The sequence below is a fragment of the Equus asinus genome, chromosome 9 (assembly GCF_041296235.1).
Source record: "Equus asinus isolate D_3611 breed Donkey chromosome 9, EquAss-T2T_v2, whole genome shotgun sequence".
NCBI lineage: Eukaryota > Metazoa > Chordata > Mammalia > Perissodactyla > Equidae > Equus > Equus asinus.
Genome location: NC_091798.1, coordinates 60,525,427 through 60,551,035, shown reverse-complemented (window position 1 = coordinate 60,551,035; position 25,609 = coordinate 60,525,427). Strand labels below are relative to the sequence as shown.

The 25,609-nt window shown below is 36.5% G+C and overlaps 1 protein-coding gene across 6 annotated transcripts in view; it reads right to left on the bottom strand.

The window, feature by feature from the left end:
• Nucleotides 1–25,609, bottom strand: part of TRIM36 (tripartite motif containing 36) — a 52,183-nt gene that overhangs the window by 8,697 nt on the left and 17,877 nt on the right. For 4 of the 6 annotated variants that reach the window (XM_014842765.3, XM_070517573.1, XM_070517574.1 and 1 more), the window contains 6 exons: nucleotides 17,521–17,846; nucleotides 15,157–15,303; nucleotides 11,197–11,292; nucleotides 7,959–8,212; nucleotides 7,609–7,733; nucleotides 4,063–4,353 (listed from right to left, as the gene is read on the bottom strand). In XM_014842765.3, the coding sequence (XP_014698251.3) occupies nucleotides 4,063–4,353; nucleotides 7,609–7,733; nucleotides 7,959–8,212; nucleotides 11,197–11,292; nucleotides 15,157–15,303; nucleotides 17,521–17,846 (1,239 nt within the window). Of the gene's footprint in view, nucleotides 1–4,062; nucleotides 4,354–7,608; nucleotides 7,734–7,958; nucleotides 8,213–11,196; nucleotides 11,293–15,156; nucleotides 15,304–17,520; nucleotides 17,847–18,622; nucleotides 18,644–25,609 lie in introns of all 6 variants that reach the window. The other 2 variants (XM_070517571.1, XM_070517572.1) reach the window with 1 other exon arrangement.

Genomic DNA, 25,609 nt, shown 5'->3' with positions numbered 1-25,609 from the left:
AGAGGGGCAGTTTATAATGATAAAAGGGACACTCCACCAAGATGACATAACACTTATAAATATATACGCACCCAACACAGGAGCACCAAAATATGTAAAGCAACTATTAACAAAACTAAAAGGAGGCATCAACAACAATACAATAACAGTACGGGACCTTAACACCCCATTGACACCAATGGATAGATCATCCAGACAGAAAGTCAACAAGGAAATTACAGAATTAAATGAAAAATTAAACCAGATGGACTTAATAGACATATATAGAACACTCCATCCAAAAACAGCAGGTTACACATTCTTCTCAAGTGCACATGGAACATTCTCAAAGATAGACCATATCTTGGGAAACAAAGCAAGCCTCAACAAATTCAAGAGGGCTGAAATAACAGCAAGCATCTTTTCCGATCATAATGCTATGAAACTAGAAATCAACTACAAGAATAAAGCTGGGAAAGGGGCAAAAATGTGGAGACTAAACAACATGCTACTGAACAAACAATGGATTGTGGAAGAAATTAAAAAAGAAATCAAATATTATCTGGAGACAAATGAAAATGAAAACACACCATACCAACTCATTTGGGAAGCAGCAAAAGTGGTCCTAAGAGGGAAATTCATTACAATACAGGCCTACCTCAATAAACAAGAAAAATTTCAGATAAGCAATCTCAAACGACACCTAACAGAATTAGAAAAAGAAGAACAAACAATGGCCAAAGTCAGTAGAAGGAGGGAAATAATAAAAATCAGAGCAGAAATAAACGAAATTGAAACAAAAAAGGCAGTAGAAAGAATCAATGAAACAAAGAGTTGGTTCTTTGAAAAAATAAAGAAAATTGACAAACACCCAGACTCACTAAGAAAAAAAGAGAGAAGACTCAAATAAATAAAATTAGAAATGAGAGAGGAGAAATCACAATGGATACCACCGAAATACAAAAGATCATAAGAGAATACTATGAAAAACTATATGCCAACAAATTGGACAACCTAGAAGAAATGGATAAATTCTTAGATTCTTAAAACCTCCCAAAACTGAAGCAGGAAGAAATAGAGAATCTGAATAGACCAATTACAAGTAAAGAAATTGAAACAGTAATCAAAAACCTCCCCCAAAATAAAAGTCCAGGCCCAGACGGCTTCTCTGGAGAATTCTACCAAACATTCAAAGAAGATTTAATACCTATCCTTCTCAAACTATTCCAGAAAACTGAGGAAGATGGAGCACTCCCTAACATATTCTATGAAGCCAACAACACCCTGATCCCAAAACCTGACAAGAACAACACAAAAGAAGGAAAACTACAGGCCACTATCACTGATGGACATAGATGCAAAAATCCTCAACAAAATTTTGGCAAACTGAATACAGCAATACATTAAAAAGATTATACACCATGATCAAGTGGGATTTATACCAGGGACACAGGGATGGTTCAACATCTGCAAGTCAAACAACATGATACACTATATTAATAAAATGAGGGAAAAAAACCACATGATCATCTCAATAGATACAGAGAAAGCATTTGACAAGATCCAACATCCATTTATGATAAAAACTCTCAATAAAATGGGTATAGAAGGAAAGTACCTCAACATAATAAGGGCCATATATGACAAACCCACAGCCAACATCATACTCAATGGGCAAAAACGGAAAGCCATCCCTCTGAGAACAGGAACAAGACAAGGGTGTCCACTCTTACCACTCTTATTCAACATAGTACTGGAGGTTTTGGCCAGAGCAATTCGGCAGGAAAAAGAAATAAAAGGAATCCAAATAGGCAATGAAGAAGTGAAACTCTCACTGTTTGCAGACGACATGATCTTATATATAGAAAACCCCAAAGAATCCATTGGAAAACTATTAGAAATAATCAACAGCTACAGCAAAGTTGCAGGGTATAAAATCAATTCTCTAACAACGAACTAACAGAAAACAAACTCAAGGACTCAATCCCATTCACAATCGCAACAAAAAGAATAAAACACCTTCAGGTAAATTTAACCAAGGAAGTGAAACACCTATACAACGAAAACTACAAGACTTTCCTGAAAGAAACTGATGATGACATAAAGAGATGGAAAGACATTCCATGCACACGGATTGGAAGAATAAACATAGTTAAAATGTCCATACTACCTAAAGCAATCTACAGATTCAATGCTATCCCAATTAGAATCCCAACGACATTCTTTACAAAAGTAGAACAAAGAATCCTAAAATTCATATGGGGCAACAAAAGACCCCGAATTGCTAAAGCAATCCTGAGAAAAAAGAACAAAGCTGCAGGCATCACAATCCCTGACTTCAAAGCATACTGCAAAGCTACGGTAATCAAAACAGCATGGTACTGGTACAAAAACAGGTGCACTAATCAATGGAACAGAATTGAAACCCAGAGATAAAACCACACATCTATGGACAGCTAATCTTCAACAAAGGAGCTAAGGGCCTACAATGGAGAAAAGAAAGTCTTCTCAACAAATGGTGCTGGGAAAACTGGACAGCCACATGTAAAAAAATGAAAATTGACCATTCTTTTTCACCATTCACATAAATAAACTCAAAATGGATCAAAGACACAAAGATTAGACCTGAAACAATAAGTCTCCTAGAAGAGAATATAGGCAGTATGCTCTCTGACATCAGTATCAAAAGGATCTTTTTGGACACCATAACTCCTCAGACAAGGGAAACAATAGAAAGAATAAACAAATGAGACTTCAACAGACTAAACAGCTTCTTCAAGGCAATAGAAAACAAGATTGAAACAAAAAACAACCCACTAATTGGGAAAAAATATTTACAAGTTCTATATCTGACAAAGGGTTAATCTCCATAATATATAAAGAACTCATACAGCTCAACAACAAAAAATCAAACAATCCAATCAAAAAATGGGGAGGGGACATGAACAGACATTTCTCCAAAGAAGATATACGGATAGCCAATAGACACATGAAAAGATGCTCATCATCACTAATCATCAGGGAAATGCAAATCAAAACTACACTAAGATATCACCTTACACCTGTTAGAATGGCAAAAATAACCAAACAAAAAGTGACAAATGTTGGAGAGGTAGTGGAGAAAAATGAACTCTCATACACTGTTGGTGGGAACGCAAACTGGTGCAGCCACTATGGAAAACAGTATGGAGATTTCTCAAAAAACTGAAAATAGAAATACCATACGACCCAGCCATCCCACTACTGGGTATCTATCCAAAGAACTTGAAATCAGCAATTTCAAAAGTCCCTGCACCCCTATGTTCATCGCAGCATTATTTACAATAGCCAAGATGTGGAAGCAACCTAAGTGCCCATCAACTGATGATTGGATAAAGAAGATATGGTACATATATACAATGGAATACTACTCAGCCATAAAAAGGATAAAACCGTTCCATTCTCAACAACATGGATGGACCTTGAGGGTATTATGTTAAGTGAAATAAGCCAGACAGTGAAAGATGAACTCTGTATGACTCCACTCATAGGTGGAAGTTAAACATATAGACAAAGAGAACTGATTGGTGGTTACTAGAGGAAAGGGGGGGTGGGGGGAGGGCACAAAGGGTAAAGTGGTGCACCTACAACATGACTAACAATAACGTACAACTGAAATTTCACAAGGTTGTAAACTATCATAATCTTAATAAAAAGTTAAAAAAAAAAAATCTACCTAGATCCTATGTTACAGAGATTTAAATAAACTGATAAAAAAAAATACAGAATTATACTATTTAAAACTTGTAAGGTAGCATTTATGCTATTTTAACTCAATAGCCCTGCTCATTCAAATGTCTTCCTTTCACGTTTTTCTGTAACTGATGTCAGTCGAAAGTCTAATCCTGTTCTCAGCCTACATGGTGAAAATTCAAGTATTCAGTCTATTTCTAAATCCTAGCTGAGAATGGAATCTACTCTTCTATAATCTTTTACAAATGAGAGCTGGCTTAAAAGTAGGCTGCATGGAGACACAGACCAGCTTATATGTTATCAAGGTCTCTTCCAATTCCATCCTTTTTTAATTCCCAGTATTCACAATACCTGGGGCTGGAGGAGTATGAAGAATCAATTCTCTGCTGCAAGGACTACAGATGGAACCCTTGTAGGCTCTTACTCTGAAAGCATAGTTGCAGTTGTTATCAAGCTCTGAAATCATTTTACTTGTGCCACACACTTCTGTCTCATTCCAAGACAACATTTCTTCATCTCTGTTAATCTTCCGATATTCAAGGACATAGCTATCAGCTTTATCCTTTTCTGGATGGTGCCAACTTATCAAAGCATTGTTATAAACTCTGCTCTCTTCCTCATTGATCTCTGGCACATCTACGCCTGAAAAAATTATGAAATAGAAAACAATGTTAAAATACTGTTATTTGAGAACATTTATTTTTCCTCAATAAAAATGATGTATTTGACAATACTTAAATGATTTCCATACTGTCCAAGAATTTTCTAAATTTATAATACTATGTATAAGAAAAAGAATAACTCCGGCATTATTGGACAACGAAGATATGCAGTTTGCAGATAAGCTAAGTGAAATAAACCGGACAGAGAAAGACAGTGACTTCATGATTCCACTTATACGAGGTATCGAAAATAGTCAAATTCACAAACTCAAAGACTGGAATCGTGGTTACCCGGGGCCGGCGGGAGGGAGAAATGGGCAGGTATTCATCACCAGGCATAACGTTTGAGCTAGGAAGATAAGCTCTAGAGATCTGCTGTACCACGTTGTACCTACAGTCAATTGTACTGTATCATATACTCAAAAGTTGTTAAAAAGACAGAACTCATGGTAAGTATTCTTACCACAAAATTTAAAAAGAATATACAATAAAATAGAGATTTAAAAGGCATGTTTGTGTTTATAACTGAAAGGAGAAAAAAAGAACGAAAAATAAGACAAAAATTAAAAGATCCAATTTTAGCTTTAAGTATTATATTAATTCTGAAATACCATAAATTAAAAATTTTAACCATATGCCTTCAATTTCCACCTACTGAATAATAACCCTGTACTTGAATTTTTTTATCTGTGTCCTCCAGCAAATAATTATTTTAATAAATATTTTAAAATCTAAGTTTGGTGAGTATAACAAAAACTTCAATGAAACATTACACAATTTTCTTTCATATTTTCTTCCATAGAGTTGCAAGGCAATTCAAATAAATGTTTCTTGGTATAAACATCACACATATCTTTGTAAGAAAATCAGAAACTACATAAACAAACAAAAAAGTTTTAATTAACTCAAAGATAATCACTTCAATAATTTTGTATAGATCCTGCCAGTATTTTTCTCCCAGTGGCATTCCATTATATAGATGGATCAACATTTAACTATTTTCAGAAACATGTTTCTAATTTTTCACTAAAAATATGACGATTAAAATACTGCAGCTAAATCTTTGTGCATATCCATAATCCTTTCCATAGAGTAAATTCCAATAAGCTTAACTGCTTGGGTCCTATAAGCTATATAAGTTATAAAAGTTATATATAAGCTATAAAAGTTACACACACCCACACACACAAACACACATTTATATCAAATCACAGAGGAGAACATGAAATGAAAAGCAGAAGCCTCCCTCTCCTGATCCCCAGCTACATATACGCAATGCAAGAGGATGCCTGAGTATGGTGCACTGATGCAACCGAATGTTATGCAACCCTAATGAGATCTGAAAAGTCATCCAAAACACATTTACAAGTGAAAAAAAAAAGCTAGTTACAGAATAACATCACTAGTATGCCCCACCCCACAGCCCTTGCTTTTCTTTTTTTGAACGACAGCTTACTAAAAAATGTGCATGAAGGAAAAAATGAGGAGATCATCTATCAGCCGGAAGCTGAGTGACTACTTTCCATTCTCACCCATCATTTTACTGGTTCTTTGTTAGACATTGGCATAACACAAGATTACCCACCTTCAACCTGATCTTTCCAGAGTGTTTTGGATACCCGAGGGAGGGAGGACCTTGTACTCCTAAGTAAACTAGCATGTATATGAAAAAGAATTCAAGTACACATTTTGGGAAAAAAGGGGGAGTACAGTATATGAAGTATAACCAGCATTTTAAAGAGTAACAAATATTTTATATTTGGAAAAACAAGACCATCATAATAAATGAGATAAGTATATATCTGAAAGGAGATTCAGCTACTGATTTGAAAAGAAAGGAGGTCACAATCCTTCAGAGTTTTTAACCTATTTTGTTGTTGTTGTTGAGGAAGATTTGCTCTGAGCTAACACCCGGTGCCAATCCTCCTTTTCCTCTTTTGCTTGAGGACGACTAGCCCCGAGCTAACATTTGTGCCAATCTTCCTATACTTTGTATGTGGGATGCTTCCACAGCATGGCCAACAAGTGGAGTGGGTCAGCGCCCGGGATCTGAACCCACGAACCTGGGTGGGTCGCCAAAGCGGAGCACGTGGAACTTGAACCACTCCGCCACAGGGCTAGCCTGAGAGAGTTTTTAACTATTAACAAGACAAATTTCCTTAGATTGAATGTACAAATCTACACATCTCTATCTACATGGTAATTAAACTGTAAGTATACCTTTCTAAGGACTATAATTGTTCACCATCCCTACAAGAGAAATCTGAGGGAGATGAACAAGGTGAGAAGAGAAAAAGGGAAGGAAGACATCTGCAGGAGAGCAGCAAAACACAAATACAACAAATGAGCTACGGGCTCAATTATGCCTCCTCTGAAATTTGCATGTTGGAGTCCTGACCCCAGTACCTCAAAATGTGACTGAATTTGAAGAGAGGGTCTTTAAAGAAGTAATTAAGTTAAAATGAGGTCATCAGGGTAGGCCCTAATCCAGTATGCCTAATATGACTGGTGTCCTTCTAAGAAGAAATTTAGACACAGATATGCAGAGGGTAGACCATGTGAAGACACAGGGAGAAGACGGTCATCATGTGCAAACCAAGGAGAGGGCCCTCAGAAGAAATCAACCCTGCCCACAGCTTTGTCTTGGACTTCTACCCTCCAGAATTATAAGGAAATAAATTTCTGTTGTTTAAGGCTGCGGTATTTTGTTTTGGCAGCTTAGCGAACTCATACAGCAAGGTAAACACTTAAACATCTTAGTCATTTTTAGCTCGAAGACACCATTTCCAGGTTTCTGCCTTACAGAAACTCACGGACCTGTGCACAAAGAAACACAAAGATGTTCTAGACAGCACTGCTTACAACAGAGAAAAAAAATAGAAACAAACTGTCTCTCAGCGGGGAAATGATTTACATAATAAAATGCTATAAAGTTAGAATACAGCTTTAAACCAGACCCTCAAGTATTAACACTTATCTTAAACAATTTTTTTAAAAGCAATTTAAAAAAAGAATCTGTACAATGTGATACCGTTTACACAATGTTTAAAACCACAAAAACCAGTAGAAAATAGTTTTTGTGCATAAAAACACAGTTATAAAAACGTAAATGGAATATGATGATTCAGGGCAACAGAGATGCAGCTTTGTAATATCGAACTGAAAGGACTCTGTTTTTTCTACATAATGAAAATTCAGACTAAAAGAGTGAGGTTTTGCCATTACTAAAACTTACCACTAGAGAAAAAGGACAATTCTCCAAGAAGTTCTGTTTGTTTAGATGTATTAACAACATAGTCTTCAAAAGAAGTCTGAGCCGCAGGTCTAAAGCTCTTCAAAGATTCTGTAGCCTTCTGAATTCTGCAGACAGATATAGTACATATTATACAAAAATGACTTTTGAAAAGGAAAAGCAGAAGAAATGTTTGTAATGTGATTAACAAAAGAAAACTGCACTCAACATTGACACGTGAAGCAAGAGGCTCTGCACGCAACGCAGCATCACGAACCACTCGAGGCCAAAGCTGAAACACACACAGCATTTAACCACATTGCTGGAGAGATTCTAAGTTAAAAGTGAACTACCTGAGGTGGAGTTGCTTTGCTGTCTGCACAAAGCAAGACTGATCTGTCTCCTTAAGCACTTCTTGAGCATATCCCACAAGGCCACTGTTCTCGAGAAGCCCCTGGTATTCTTCCATTTGAGTCTGAAATTTGTCTAATCTTAGCTTCTTAGAAGCATCAATTGCCTTCAAAACAGATGATTTCCTCTCTTCCAGAACTTCAAAGAGCTTTTCAAAATGTGTAATTGCTTCTTCTTTAGCCCTCTCTCCGTTACACTATTATAAAACAAGCAAAGCATTATCTCATCTGCTAAATCCAATGTCTCTTCATAAAATAGCCAAAACAACAAAACAAACCCAAATATTGTACTGAAAAAAATTTCATCTGACTCTGAAGTTTTCAGAACAATATTTGGCATCAAATGCACTTAGCAAGGAATGACTGGCAACTTTTATTTAGACATACTTTGTAATTTTATAATATTGTACTTTCCTTAAGTTTTTAATCTCCAATGTCCAGCAATAAACAATTTATTCAATTAAATAAGAAAACAACTTTCAATTTGTATACAAAGGAACTTGAGGCAGAAATTAAGTGATTTAACCAAAGACACAGGAAAATACAATTCTGGAGTTTTTAATTCCTTTCTAATTCAGGAAAATTATGACACTTTCTACTCTATTCCAATTTTTTTAAAAGTTAAACTACAGCCATGAAACTCAGAAAAGATGACACCCTTTACCAAGATATAAAAATGTAACTCTTATCTTCAAATTAATATTAATTTAATTATAATTAAAAGCTGTATGGCCTTATGCAAATTAACTTCATGGTTGAGTTTTTCTCTTCTGAAAACTGGGGATAAGAGAAACCATTTAGGTTTTTTTGAAGATTGAAAGAGATTATTTACATAAAATGCCCACTACAATGTCACACATTCTGAATAAGCATTATTTTCATTGTACATGCAGTTATTCCTCTACTTTGTCATAAAATGATCCTATCCGTGGTGCTTATTAAACATTTTGAATGACCATAAAATCAGAGATCAACTTGATTTTGCAAATAAGACCAGCAGAGCACTCATAAGCACTTATCTTAAGAGACTCATCTGCAGCAGCCAACAGAAAAGAGTCTTCAAAAACATTCTTGAAAGCTGACAATATATGGTAGAAGTGCACTGTGCGTTTTCCAATGGCTTATAGCCAACATTTACAACGAAAGGAAATTTGTTCCAGATTGTTTCTCTGTTTCCTAACCCCAACAGCCAAAATTTCTTTAAAATTGGGGCAGTGGGGAGAAGACAGAGGGTGGTGACGTTTTGGTAGTATTTTATGACATCACAACATTAAATCCATAGGTAAAAAGGAGATTTTTCTTTCTGGCTAAGTATAATTACAGATAAAAAGACAGTGTCACAACTGTCACTGAGTTAAATTCAAGAATAGAGATGAATTCTCTAGCGTTGAAGAAAATTCTTACTGATAAGCCTACAAATGCAGCTTAGGTCAAAGATACAAAAAGAAGTTAAATAATTTCTCCAGGATTCCAAGGAATCAGTGTTTATATGAAAACTTGACACCTGAGTTCCTCAATTTTCAACCCAGTGAATGACAAACTCAAACACAGGTACTGGGTTTTCCTTATTTCAGAAGCAAAGGACAGTGTGACTGAGAGAACCAGTAAAGACAAGCCTAAAATGACCAAAGCTACAAGCCCTGAAGCAACCTGCCACCTAGGTGATCATTTGCTAAGTGCTGGAGGACTACACCAAACTGAGTCTGTCAACCAGACAAACGTATGAAAAACAAAATCCCAGCTTTTTTTTTTGCAGGGAAAGATTCACCCTGAGCTAACATCTGTTGCCAACCTTCCTGTTCTTTTTTTTTTTTCCTCTCAAAGCCCCAGTACATGGTCGTATATTTTAGTTGTGAGTCATTCTAATTCTTCTATGTGAGCCACCGCCACAGCATGGCAACTGACAGACGAGTGGTGTGGGTCCACAATGGGGAAGTGAACCCGGGCCACCAAACGGGTGAGCACCAAACTTTAACTACTAGGCCATCAGGACTGGCTCAACCCCACTTTTAAATTACATGGAAAAACAACTTATTTAGGGTGATAAATGCAGTCAGTGAATATCAGAAAAAAGAACATTAAGTGCAAAAGCAATACTGGTAACATGGTGCTAATTTACATAATCTCTCAATAATTTCAACCCATTTTTAAAAACCATTTTCAAGAAGCAACAGTCTTATATATTTAATTACAACTTTTAAAGTGATCAGAAGTAATGGCTCTTCAATTTATTTCAAATAGAGAGAAGAAATAGGTAAAGTCAGTAAAGAATATTTGGAATTTTAAAACAACCTAGTCCTATCCTGTTTTACTATATTTTTTAAATGCTATCAATTTTTCTAATTTTTTTATTGGAAATACAATAAACAGAAAAATGTACATGTAATGGAGAGACTGATGAATCTCTGCAAGCACACCCAAACAAACAGCATCCAGATTCTATAAAAGAACCTCACCAGTGTCCTAGCGGCCACCCTTACAACCTTTCCAGGCACTAATCCTCCCGCTCTTCAACAACTCCTCTCCTGAACAATATAAACCAACACGGTCCAGTCTCACCTTTATGGAATCACACAGTAAGTACTCCTTTGTATCGGGCATCTTTCTTTCAATATTATTGCAAGATTTATCTACATTGTTGCATATAATTGTAGATATTCATTCTTACTGCTATTTATATTACATCATTGATGGGCATTTGGGTAATTTCCACTTTGTGGCTATTACAAATAATGTAGCTATGAACATTCTAACTCATGTCTTTGGTGAACATATGTCAGGTGTATACTTAGGAATAGCTGGAATTTTAAATAAACCTGGTCCTATCCACATATAGTATGTTTTTCAAATGCCATCTGTTAATTCTGGAAAATACAGATAACTGTAAAAGCTATCATCTTCCTTATATTGCTATTTTTGAGTCCTTGTTAACTGCCACATAAAGAGTTAGTCGTTCTTTGCTCTGTGCTCCAATATCATTTAATCACTACTTCTGTTGCAGCACTGATCATACAGCATAACTTATTTTTGACATTTGTTTTCCCAGTCCCAGAAAAGCAGGGGGTGAAATCTAACACAACTTTGTCCTCTCAGCTCATCTAATACCCTCAGGATTTTATAAATGAATAAGTGAACATCTAGATGAATAAATGAGAAATACGCAAGCCAGTTTATCACTTACCTCTGTTTCTTTCATTAACAAGTTTAGTTCAGAAATTTGACTCTTCACCTGGCTCTCCTTGCCAATAAGGTAATCAATATCCTTTGAAAGTTTTTCCTGTTGGAAATTATTAGTAACACAAATAAGCAGAAATATAAGTTTAACAAAGGCCTTAAAGAATTTTTTTTTCAGAGTACTCATCCTCTTTGTTAGCCTGTGATAAACAGACAGTAAAATTGACAAACAGTAACATCAACTATGGTGATTATCCTTATTAACCCAAGGTAAACAGTTACTTGCCTTGAGCACACAGGCCCAAGGATATACGAGAAAGTAGAAGAACGGTGGAAACAAGAACAAAATAGTGAAGCTCAGATTATCAAAAATCCCAAAGACACTAATAGTACATTTTTGTTGTCTCATCATCACTCCCAGGACTCTTTCTCTAAGTCTTCTAAGTAAACGGGAGGGCAGAAATTCAAACAGTATTTTCTTCCATCAGATTTTACAATTCACTCACACACAAAAACAATAGGAACAGAAAAAAAGAACCTTCCAAAATAATCTTCATAGCCCATCCCAGCCTAGATGGTCATTAAATAATTATACGATAAACAATATGAAAATACAGATTTATAAAACAGAGCTTATTAAGCTTCCAGAGCTTAATGAACAACTTGTTTACAAAGCAGTCATTTGAGAATCAGTAAAGTTTACCATAGAGATAACGTCACAGGTTTTGGTAAGATCTCTAAGTCTAGCCCAGAAAAAATAATATGTAATATGCTGAAGTATATTAAAAAGCAAACAAAAACCCTGAAGTACTTTGGGGTACAAAGTTCTAACAGACAAATGTATCCAGAGTCTAAAAAGAATAAGAACATCCAGAAAACACCTAAGGAGGTGCAGCCCTGCCTGGAGGAACTGAGCATTTCTCTGTCACTGCTGATGATCTGAATGAAAAGAGGGTAAGAAAAGAAAGGGGCAGAGACCCAGCTTTGAGGAATTTAAGAAGTGAGTCTCCTACCAATATTATCTTCCTCTTTTTTCCCTTAGACCACATAGCAGGGTAAGAGAACGGATGCAGAAACCAAAGTGACAGGTCTCCGGCAGCACCTGGCTCTAATTCACTGAACACCCAGCAGTCAGACACAGTGAGTTTCCTTGATGGCTCACTGGAGGCACAGAGGAAAGACCCATGAGGTAGATGAACAAGATTTCTGAGGACTAAAGGCAGGACAGGACCAAGAAAGAAACTGTAGGATGTTAGGGATAGGAAGAGACATAAAATCTTGTGTCTTAACCCAGCATTTTACAGGTGAGGAAACCAAAGCTCACTGAGTACAAATATCACATAGTCAGTAGCTGAACTAGACAGTTCCTCAGTGCCCAGTACTAACCACCATTCCTTCCACAGGGCCTTCCGCAGCACGAAGCTGCAAGGAAGGTGACACTTCCTCCTGTACTGCCCTGTCAGGCACATGCTGGGACCAGAAGTACCACGTGCAGGGGGTTGTACTCCTTTTGGCTACAGCAGCAAAGAGAAGAATTTGTAAAACTACAGAGGCCAGGCTTGTCCTACTTCAAGGTGCGTGGGCCTGTGTGATCTTCATTAGCTCTGGGGAAACTGACGCACGCTAGCATTTGAGAAGCACTGCTCTAGAGGAAAGCTTTGAGCAATTTTTGGGTCCTTGAGAAATTAGCCTCTGATGAGTTCCTAGAGAACTGGGGCCTACTATATCCAAAAGATTTAAAACTGCTTCCCCCATTAGACGCACTTCCTGAAGGAAGGAGCCACATCTCTTCATGTTTTACTTTAATGCTCAGTCAATGCCTAGTGTCAGTGTCTCAAGCATGTACTTTTTGGAGGCCTATGAACAAATGGACACACTGATTCTTGGTTAAAACAGATCTAGTCTCAACACAGATTGCCTAGGTCCAATGGGACGCAGAAGAGAAATGATAATATAACATATATCATGGAGCCCTCCAGCTTAAAATCTAAAACCAAGTGAAAAGGAAGGAGATCTAAGGAGATCAGTTTGCTACTTTTAGCAAATAGCAAATCTAAATAATTTTATTCTTACTAAAAAGTGAGTAAATTAAGAAACCTATTATGGAGTCTATTTAAAAAAAGGCTGAAACATAAGTGAGAGAAATTAACACCAGAACATAAAGAATAACAAGTGTATACTGTAGTCAAAGATTTATTCCAGGTAACAGAAAAAAACTGGGGGACAGCTTGTGTAAGATCAAACCAATAAGAAACAAAAAAACAAGGTGTCAGAGTTAAACGTAATCAGCAAACAGTGGCACTGCGACTGTGGGGCATAATGCCCCAGCTTACTGTCTGAAGAGGCTTCTGAAGCCTGGTGCAGAGAACTCAAGTGGAGCTGAGGATCTACCATGAGTTGAGGAGAGGAAGTTGGGAGTCCAGGGAGGCCAGAGTTTATACAACACCTAACAACAATAGCTATAAAGAGAAAGAACTCTGCAGAGGTACAAGGGGGCCCCCTCGCCTATTCAGCAGAGCACTGATTCATTCACATGTGTGAGGAAACCTTCAGAGGCCATGGACAGTAGCACCCAGAAGGAGGAGAGGGAAGAACTCCAGGAGTTCACACAGGCTGGGAACAGCACCTGTTCCCTACCAGCCAGACTAAAAAATAACCCTCAAAATTCACAGGGCATCGGGAAGAGTACACAAAGGGTTTTACTTCAATAGTCAGGTAAGATTGCTCCGAGAAGTAATCGCCACTCAGTCCTGCCTAAGGCAGCTCCAAAGCAAGACCCGAAAGGAACAAACTGTTCCCAAGTAACTTAATCGCACACCAGAAGGAAACTCAAGAATATCTGGAGAAATGCAAAAATATCTAGTGCCCAAGAAGGTAAAATTTACAATACCTGGTGGCCAATAAAGAATTGCCAGGCATGCAAAGGAGGAGGGGAATCATAAGAAGAAAAAATCAGACAAAACTGACCTGGTAATGACACAGACAACAGAATTAATAAACAAGGACAATAAAACAGCCACACATATAATTCACCTGTTCAATGGAGAAGGAAGACTGAGCATGACAGACATACAAAATGCAAAATATAAAATTGTACGCACATATGCAAATTACGTATAGGCCAAAAAGTGCGTACACATATTGTTAAAAATTGAAACAAAAATTAAAATGGGTGTTAGATTTACGGAAGAATTAATTCCTTTTTAAAAAGGAAAAAGGAATGGAATAAAAAATAGCATTATATCACTGCCTACTTGGCTGTAAATTATCAACCAAATTTGCAAGTTTTAAAAGGGCCACATACAGTCATGCACCACATAACAACGTTTTGGTCAACGACAGACCGCATCTATGACGGTGGTCCCATAAGATTAGCACCATAGTGCCTAGGTGTGTAGTAGGCTGTACCATCTAGGTTTGTGTAAATTGCTCTATGATGTTCACACAATGACAAAATCACCTAATGACACATTTCTCAAAATCACCTAATGACACATTTCTCAGAACGTATCCCTGTCGTCAAGCAAGGCACGACTGTATAAGCTTACCAGACAGCAGGTAACTCAGTTTTAGATAGTACCCACCAGAATAAACAAAACAGTTTATACTAATTCTACAGGCAAGCAACAAGAATCAAGTGTCAAAATAGCTACTGTCTTTCAAAGTGTGTCATTCTCATATACACACTCGGTATCACAGGCATTGGGCTCACTGGCGACCATATGAAGTATCCGTCGTCCCGCTCTCTTTCTCAGAGTTCAGAACTAGCAGATCACTGTGGCAAAGAACTGCCTGGTCAGAAATACTAACCTCATATTAGCAGATCAGTAAGTAACACTTTGGATGTTCACTCATTTCAGTAAAACAGACCACACAACATGCCACGATTTCAAAAGGAAAAAGTTAAAGGTATAAAGTAAAATAAAGTTACAAGGAATCAAAATTTAGTTCCAAAAATAAGTCCCACCTTTAAGGTTTTGTAGGCACTGCTCATGGTAGTCACACGGTGATTGGAATGATTACCACCCAACTTACAGAGATGACAAACTGGCCTCCTACATAATTCACAGTACATGTTGATTCTCTCTGTTTCATGTTCTGGGCACATTAAAATCTATTGAGGAAAGAATAAAAGTGTGATTAAGGGTCTTCATAGCTTACATGGCACTCAAAAGTTTTCAAGTAATGGGATAAAGTCCCAAAATGCAAAGATTTGCTTTATAAAATCACTAAATAAAGCCATTTAAATGAATGAAAGTGTGAAAAGAAATAAAAGTGTTTGGTACATCATATGAAAATTCTCTACAGTAGAATCACTGTTTTTCAGTTTGAGGGTTCAAATGGTCAATAAAATACACAGATGTTGTCATCTCCCCTAAACTTGATGATAAGGTGAAAATTTCACTGCTATGAGACTCAAGTAAAACGCTTAACCAAGCTAGAAAGGCCCCTGGCCACAGTGACTAGGCAGCTCTTAATGATCACGATCAATGTTTTTATAAGGTACCATAACAAATAATTTATGAGAACCATGGCCTCATGATCCTCACAGGACATCTGTTACTAAGAGAGTCTTGGAATACTTTAGGATATAAGCTTCCAGATGTGTTTGCTTTTACATTTTAATTGCACACACACTGACCAAGTTCAGAACTGTGTTTTTCTGATTTAAGTTTCTACCTTTTTATTTAGTCTGTAAACTACCATCATAGCTACATTTGAAATTTTACATAAAATAACTGTTTTCATATGGCAGAAGGGAAGAATTCCTTTAAGCTAGTGTCGTTAATGAAATCAAAAAGTTGTCCATGATTCCAATAGGTTAGATTTTAAGTAACTATAACTCATCTGATAACTGAGAGACATTAAAAAAAATTTCTTCTCAGGATATAAAGTCCTGATTCCGATGAGGAGGCACAGGAGAAAAACAACTGGAAAAGATTTCTAAGTATGTTCAAGTTCCTACATTCTCAAAGTCACTACATTAAAAATAAAATAGAAAGTTTGCCTTTCTCAAAGGAATGATCACAAGAACTCAAAGTTACAGGAAAATATTCTATAGGATACACAGACACTTTTTTAGAATTTTTTATAGTGAATAACACTAAAGACTTGAAGGAAAAAAACGTTTTTTTCTCAACGTACCTATTCATATGCCTTTGGTTCTCTCTTATCAATCTGATATTTGCAAATAGAATAAGACTCCAATTTATACTCAAAATTTTTCAATTTCATGAAATTCTTAGCTCATAAAAACTCAAGCCCAATATAATTCAACTAACAACCATAGGTTCTCTCATGATAGAATAGTATTAATCAGTTTAACTCATCTTTTACAAGAAACAAAACACCAGACGGAAGTCATAAATTTTTAAAAATCTATGACCTTAAGCATTTAAAATGAGATAAGGACCATAACAGAGGACTAGAAACTATTTGATCAATCTATTGCCACACTGACATAGTTTGAGAAAAGAGTCATCAAAACGTGGGCACATAGACTGTTTTTGTTTTAATCTACCTGTCGTCCTACACTACTTCATATGATGTCAGAAATGCTCAGCTCACAGCTTCAAAATAACTTGTGGGATCTTCTCTTCCATTTTTCTATTACAAATTAAAGGTTTTATGTTCAAGAACACAAAAACAGATTTTCAAACTCACAAGTTATTAGATTGGAATAAGAACTTTAAAAGAATCAATTACAGTGTTTTTATCTATATAAATCAGAAAGCAGTATAAGTGAAGATATCCATGAATCATTCTGCTTTTCAGTTACGCAGCAGAGAAAACAACACATAAAGTTCTCCTGAACATTGTTATAGAAAGTACCCAGAATATTTAAGAAATGCAAATTCTACTTCAGGCGTTATATAACCACTATATCACAAGCTTCAAACTGTTAGGCTGTAATTAGTCTTATTTATTCATAGTACTTAGCTAACTAAAAATGTCTGAAAAATGTTTACCAATTAAATCTTTTAGATAATTATGGCTTTATCACATTAAAGCACAAAAGCTCTTTAACTTGAATAATTTCAATCTTAGAGAGTACATCTGAGATAAGGTAACCTTTATTACTCAGAGTTACCATTAGGACATTCAACTGTGTCGTCTGACACTGTACTGTAACAGAGTGAACGGTAATATTGCCTTCTAAGCTGTGGGGCTGTTTAGCAACATACTAAATAACCTCAACTACTAGGCCTTAATTTCTTGTACCAGCTTCTCAAGTCAAGCAAGTTCCTTTCTTACTGTCAAGTTCTAGACTGGTAATAATTTCTCTTATAAATTAAGTTTAATACTCCAACTTAATAAACACTTCACTTACCTTGGGTCTAAAATTAGTGGTTGGGCCCACATACTCATGCTGAGCTTTTACAGTACCCCAAGGATGATAAATTTTGAAGCATTCATTGCAGTAGCTTGCACTACAGTCCAGGCAACTTTTTGTGGATTCTTGAGGTGGTGGTTTACACAGGTCACACATAATGGCTGTGGCCGCCCTGGCTGCCTGCCGGTATCTTTCAACAATAGTTTCCAAAGTGAAATTTCGAAACAGACCGCTGATTCCTCGTTCTCCAAGATCCACATCATGCTCACAGCCAGGGCACGGAAAAGTAGTTGTCCTGGGGGTCAATGAATTGCGCTTCCAGCCTGTGTAATTAGCAAGTCCTTGTTTAGTTACATCAGCAGGAAAATGAATAGAGTGAGGGAAAAAAGAGTCACGTTTTGGAAAGATATATATCCACAAATATTTTCCAAAAATATAATATTCAAAGTGGCTCCACTTGAGTCAATTTATATTCTGGAAATGCTTTTTTAAGAAGTTTTTCCTTGCATACAGAAGACAATCCCAAGTTACTGAATAGTTATTAAATCAAAGAGGAAAGGAAAATATTCTATAGTAAATCCCACATAAAAATCATATTAAATCAAACAGATATATGGACAAGACAGGTAATACAATACTACACAGGGTCAGGATCTTTTGCAATTATATAATTAACATTTACAGTTATTTTTATATATTATATCCAAAAGAAACTGGCTTCCACTTAAATGAACACAGCCTTGGCTGACTGATAGGAAATGAATTCATACATAAAAGAGCAGGATTCGTTAACTCAGGGTCCACAGATACACTCCAGAGAGAGCCAAACAGTTCTGTAAACTATTTGAAATTATAGGCAAAATTTTGCATCTATGTACCTATGCATATTTTCCGGTTAAAAAACCATAGCTTTTATCAGATTCTCAAAGGAATATGTGAGCACAAAAGTGTTAAGAACCACTGCAAAAGAGGGTTTCCCACTGTAGTATTGTTTTATTTGGAAACATTCAGTAGGCAAATCAGTTAATTGAGTGCAATCTATAAAAGAGTGAAAAGCTCATTCATAGACCCAGATCTAGTGACACTAAGAGGGACCAACCATTTAGTATCTTCTTTTGACCTGAAACAAAGAATCATTAAGATTACTTAAATTCAGTAAGCCAAAAGTTACCCAAAAAGTATAAAAAATAATTTTATAATATATACATAATACAATAAATGACCTTAAACATCACACTTTTGTTCAGCCTTATCCTGATTTTAACAAATCAGGAAATCAAGGCATGACAGACCTTATCCACAAGTTCACAAGAACCTGGGGCTGTCCACTTCACACAGGTGCGGGCACACCATAGTCCCTCCTCTCATTTATGAATCCGTTCTTAGAGTTTGTAGTCCTGGTTGACCACAAAATAACTCCCTAAATATAAACACAAACTTCTTAACCTACAGCCTTCTTTTATACTACCATGTATCCAGTACCAAAAATGAATGGTTAAACTTAGCACACAACATTTATAAAAGGCCTTTAAACAGCCATATTAATAGTGCCTTGGCACATTACTACCATCACTGAAAAGACTGTCTCAAAAGATGTCTGGCAGGGCCAGCCCATGGCGTGGTGGTTAAGTTTGTGCACTCCGCTTCAGTGGCCTGGGGTTCACAGGTTCGGATCCTGGGCGCGGACCTAGCACTGCTTGTCAAGCCACACTGTGTGGCAGCATCCCACATAAAATAGAGGAAGATTGGCACAGATATTAGCTCAGCAACAATCTTCCTCACCAAGAAAAGGTCTGGCATGATACACTATAGGTAAAATTTAGCAATCATCCCATGCTATTAATCATTTAAAATGACTTTACAGCATGCTAAATGGCATTGAGCCCTGAAAGCTACTTATACTATAAACATGCAGAATATTTTTAATATTTTCATTTAAAAACATTTTTAACTTTTACATTTTTAAACATACAAAAAATGCATATACCAAAAAAACCTGCCCCATAAAAATCTGAAAATCCAAAATAAAATATATTCTTGTAATAATTCTAAAAACATGCAATACAGTCCAAAGTATTTCACACCACAGCAGGCATATAATGAAACAAGCAGCAGAGCTACTTTTAAAACACATGCAAATGAAAATTCCATTTAGTGAAAAAACAAGCCAAATAATTCTGGAAGTGATATAGTGCAGTGGTCAAGTTTAAACAAATGGAAATTCACATTTAATTGCATGCTTCCGCTCATGAAATAGGTGCTAGAAATTAAAATGGATAACTAATCTCAACAGTCAATGTTTTTAAAAAGTGGGTTATTATTGGTTTTACAAATTGAAGGTTGTGATCAATCAAGTAAAGGGAAAAAGAAATGAAATCATGACAACAAAATCATGCTTTAACTTGTACACTGGTGACACCCAGATCTTGGGCTTCATGTTCAGAAATTTCAAAAAAGATGTTTTGTCCCTTTTCTGTAAACCTCTTTCAAACTATTTTTATAATAAAAATCCAAGTGTAAAGGATCACACTGAACTTCTTAAATCAGACAAAATATTTCATCAATACATCTTGGCTATTTTTATAAACAGACCTAAAAGCTCTCAAATGTTTTTAGAACTTATATTTTATTTCATCTGTCTTATACTTCTACCATTGTTTTCATAAAAACAAACAACAGAATATATGTTCAGGGCACTAAAGAAAACAGGACAGATTTAAGGCCATTCTGGGAAGGAAACCTAATTAAAAAAAAATCAAGACAGTGGAACTAAGAATATAGTGTAATAGAGTCAACTTTTTACTCTCTATAGTTGTGCTGTCTAATACAGTAACCATTAGCCAAACTGGCTATTTAACTTTAATCAAAATTAAATTAAATTAGAAATTCAGTTCCTTGGTTGCGCTAGCCACATTTAAAATTCTCAACAGCCACCTGTGGCTAGCGGCTACCATACTGCACAGTGCAGGGTGAAACATTTCCATGATCGCAGAAAGTTCACTGGATAACATTGCTCTCTAGAGAAAGATAATGAGGAAGAAAAGCAACGATGGCTGAGAGAGGTAAGGAAGCAACGTAGGCCAAGCAGTGCAACTTCATATGTCAAACAGTATGCAAATTGTTTGAATACTGTCACCCTGCAGAATCAATTCTTTTCCCCACATACCTTTATTCCAATGATAGATTAAACAAGTACAAATCATGACACAATTTTAAAATGAAGACTCTAAAAAATCTTCAAATTGGTATGGTAAATCTCCAAAAAAGAGGGCTTTCAGTCATGTCCTACCATTTAAATATCAAACTGAAAATAAAGCATTTCAAACCAGGAGTAAACTCAGCACTAACAGGTCCAAAACGTCTGCCAGCTGCGTCCTCTCGCCACACATTCTGGTGGTAACAGCGTCCCCACTATTACCACCTGGCTGGTCAGGGGCTACCTTGCCCCAAGCTCAACACTCATGTCGGGCTTCTCGGTGTTTGGCAATGGGCTGATGTCTTCTACTGCCACCCTAATGTTTCTTTTAGCACATTCTGACCATCTGATGGCCACCAATTGCATTTACCCTTGAAGTATTATTAGCATTTTCAACCTGCAAAACCTTTTTCTTAAATGCTGTCTGAATCAAAAAAGGATAATAAGCAATTAACTTATTTTAAGCAAACTGCTCCTACCTTTCCTTCTAATTATTAAGTTGGAACACTTAAAATTCTCAGGGACTCGCCAAAGCCTATAAGAGGAAAGATCACATGTGGCATATAGAAGCAGCTGTAAGATTCTAGAACAGATGCATGCATGTAAGGAAGACAGAAAAGGGATAACATTTCAAGTGTTTATTTTCTTCAATAAAACATAAGGTATCACCAGCATTCGACAAAAAAAGTAGCCAATTTTACTTTAAAGGTCAACTGGAGTAAAAAAAAAAAAAAAATTATAGTAAGATAGGTCGGCCTATCTTTCATTCAGAATCAAATATTTCAGAAAGCCTAAAAAAGCAGTGTGCATTATTTACCCACAAATGGGTAAGATCTGTGTTAAAACTGAAATACTTTGAAACATTAACAAAGAAAAGACATCATAAGCATAAAACAAGCAAAGATTATGCTATTAACTACAAAAATGATCAATACCTTTAAACAAACTTTTAAATACAGAAGGAAGTACTGGCTTGTTTAACCTCCCCAAGGTAGCGAACGTGGCTGTTAACACAAGCTTCGTTCCACTAAGCAAATGAAAAAGACTTTTAAGGTAACCTACATGAAAAAAGCTAACAACAGGGGTATGTCATTTTCTTCAACAATATCTTGTCACTTATATTGACAAAATACAAGCTCTCAAAATCAGTGCTCCCTTTAGAAACATCAGAACTTGCTTGGAAATTTAGTCCTGTTGACCTTTAAGTCCTCTCAGCCCAATTCATTCACCTTCGACAAAATTTTGCAGACTTGACCACTGATATTTAAAAACCTTGTCTACACGAGGTTATTTAATTTAACTCTAACACTATACTGCCTGTGGCCACACAAGCAATAAAGCGTTTTCTACCTCTCCACCCCCAAGATCTCCGCTGCGAAGCTGTGAACAATGAACAGAAAGCTGGATTTAGAATTTAATTTCAAAGAGAAGATTCACAACTTGTTAACAAAAGATAAAGCAGTAACTGTGTCCTGCACATAACACAATTTTTGAGTTAACAGTAGAAGAACGTGTTTTTCCTGGTACACATGGTATTTATGAAGCCATCACTGTAAGACATTCATCAAGCTTATCTCTGAGTTCAGAATTAATCACTGTTGGCACAGCACTCAAGAGGCCTACACTTTACCTTATAGATTTGTATTTTTGAACAATCATATCTCTAACTGTTGAAAATACAAAGTAAAATCAAGCATCTTTTGTCTGATTTTTTTTACTGATGTAAAGCAATACTATAAATAAACATTACTAAAACTGACTATATTTTTCTGATGAAAGGAGATGCAAAATGAGGGGAAACCTTGCAAATATATGACCAAAAATGTACAGCAATATACCTCTTTCATTTTTACATAATTTAATATACTATTGTGTTATACACACAAACCTTACTTGCCTTTCAAGGTACCCTTTTATTCTAAAAATCTGTCAAATGTCCAATGCATTGCTATCCAAAAGGAATATGTGAGCCAAAAGTGTAAGCCACAAGTCATTTTACATTTTCCAGAAGCCAGATTAATAAAAAAGAAACAAGTGAAATTAATTTTAATAATGCTATTTAATCCCAATATATTCAAAACACTATCACTTCAAAACATAATCAATATAAAAGTTATTAAACAGAAATTTTATATTCTGTTTTTCATTTTAAGTGTTTGAAATCCACTGTGTATTTTACACTTAAAGCACATCTCAATTCAGACTAGCACATTTCAAGTGCTCAACCGCCACTTGTGACTAGTGGCTACTGTACTGGACAGTCCACATCTAATTAATCCCTTATTAAAACAATGGCAACACTAATTTTTAGAATTCTATTCCTCCCACACCAATTGCTCAGAATAGGGTTTCTGGTTTCCTTCCCAAGTATGTCTAAATGATGAAAAATAATAAACCTGCTAGAAAAAAAAGGGAACCCATTCCTTACGCTTGAATTTATCTTTGAATCTATCCTAAGAAAAATTATTGGCAAATGCCCCATAAGTGGTGGGTAAGTAACATTATACTTGTAACACGATAACTTCTACTAGTTTAAAACTGGTGGTCACCAGGAAAGCAATCTTAAAATTGGCATTCAGTTGATGATAACCTCCAGGAATGACTATACCTGGAGCTTTCTCACCCTCTGGCGCTCCATCTGTATTTGTTAACTTGCTCTGTATGTTCTTGATGAAGGACTAAGTTCTAATTATTGCACCTCTTATGACATACTTTGTATACTGCTAGGCTACACGCTTCTTAATAAAAGGAGGACTGGATCTATCATGTCATTACGCTTCAGCATTTAGCCATGCCTGGTAACTAGGAGGCAACTTAAATATTTGTTGAATGAATGAATGGAAATGGTACTCTATAAGGCATAGAATTTCAGGCCTGGAGAAGATAGGGCAGTTGACATAACAACTGGCTTGACCTACCATCCAAGGCAGAAATCCCCTCTACAGTACTTGCAAACAGTGGTCACCTATCCACTGTTTAAAACAAAGACTCCATGGGGCTGGCCGAGTGGTTAAGTTCGCGCACTCTGCTGCAGGCGGCCCAGTGTTTCGTTGGTTCGAATCCTGGGCACGGACATAGCACCGCTCATCAAACCACACTGAGGCAGCGTCCCACATGCCACAACTAGAAGGACCCACAACAAAGAATATACAACTATGTGCCGGAGGGCTTTGGGGAGAAAAAGGAAAAAAATAAAATCTTTAAAAAATAAAAAAAAATAAATAAAACAAAGACTCCAAACACTGATGGCCCAAAAGCTGGATGGGACAGAGTCAAAGGTGTGTTTTGGCTGCCCAGGCCTCTGTGGAGCTGGCATCATCTTTTTAAATAATTTGAATTAACTGCCAACATTTAAAAAACAGATTTCACATCAAAACTACCATCAGGTTTTTGTGGGGGAAAGAAAGAAACAGTAAATCCGACAATCTGGCACCCCCAAACCATGTGATAATTCCCTAGTGCCAAGTGAGGCTACTGCGACATTAGACAAGGCATCTATTCTAATCGCCACAGTCCCAAACCACACCCCACCGTCTCCAAAAGGAGAGGCCTAGAGTCAGGTGGCTGTTGACACATGGGCTGCTGGTTTTCTTATAGTAGTTGAGTTCATGGGAAAATAAAATATTTACTGTCTCTATTTGAAAGAAGTAAAATGAAAGAGGGACCAGTATCTATTATGCCTAGGGCCCGCTTCCTTAATGTACCTGTTTGGCCCCTGCAGCATCTAAATTTGACCCATAATTTAAACCCTTCTAATGACAAGGATCTGCCCAAATCAGGCAGCCCATTTTATTTGGACAGCCTTAGGTATCTGTTTTCTCTCATGCTAAGTTGAAATCTGCCTTCCTGTTTCATCTACTCATTGATCTGGAAGCTTCGCTGTGAAGATAGTCCGTGTACTACGCTCTTCCACAAGACAGCCATCATATTCTGCAGTCAGCCTTTCTCCAAGTCAAATACTGTTATTTCCTGTAATCGTTCTTCCCCACTCAGGACGTAATTCAATTTAACAGGTTTCTTCCTAAAGAAGCAGGAGGAGCATCTCCGCAATTCTATTTCTGATCTAGATAGTGCAAAGTATGGTGGAATGGATCTCTTGTTCTGGAAAAAATGCCATTATTACTGAATATAAGCCATTATGGCAGGCTTTGTACAAATCTTGTAGCGGAGGTTTGTCATTCAACGGCCACTCAACAAATATTTATTACCATCTACGGAGTACCATGTGAGGTAAGCTCCTGAAAACGATGAAACTATATTTCATCTAGATAACTATATCTCATATGAATCACATATAAAAACTAATCAAATTTTAAGATTAGAACCTACATAAAATACAGGATTTCAAAAAGTACATATGTGAGCTCAGTCTAATTGTAAGTAGACCTACTAGCACAGAACTAAAATTCCTTTGAACAGCCTACGCTCAAGGTAGAAAAAGCGCATTTGCCTTCATCAGTTAAGCAGGGATCCCTGATTAGCCAGTGAGGTTCTACCAAGAGAATATCAAGTTTTATCTGGTAGGATGATTTTGAACAGTAATAGTTCAAAATTGTTCAGAATAGTTCAAAATCGTCTCCTTCCTCCTCAGTGCACCAGTTTCCCAGCAAGGAGGGAGACACGACAGTGATGACTTCACAATGAGCACAACCCTCTCCGCCCTAATACCCCTGAACTCCCACAATTACCTAATGCTCCTTTTTTTGCCTATATGTATAATTTTTATGTGTGCAAAATATCTTACAAGTAATTAGTGATTACCATCTAAAGAAAAATATGTGTTTAAAATGACATAAGACTACTCTTAGAATAAATCTACTTTCATCCACTCTCTGATGGAGCACAAAGACATGAATGTTGCCCAAGGGCATTCCATATCACAGTGTGGAA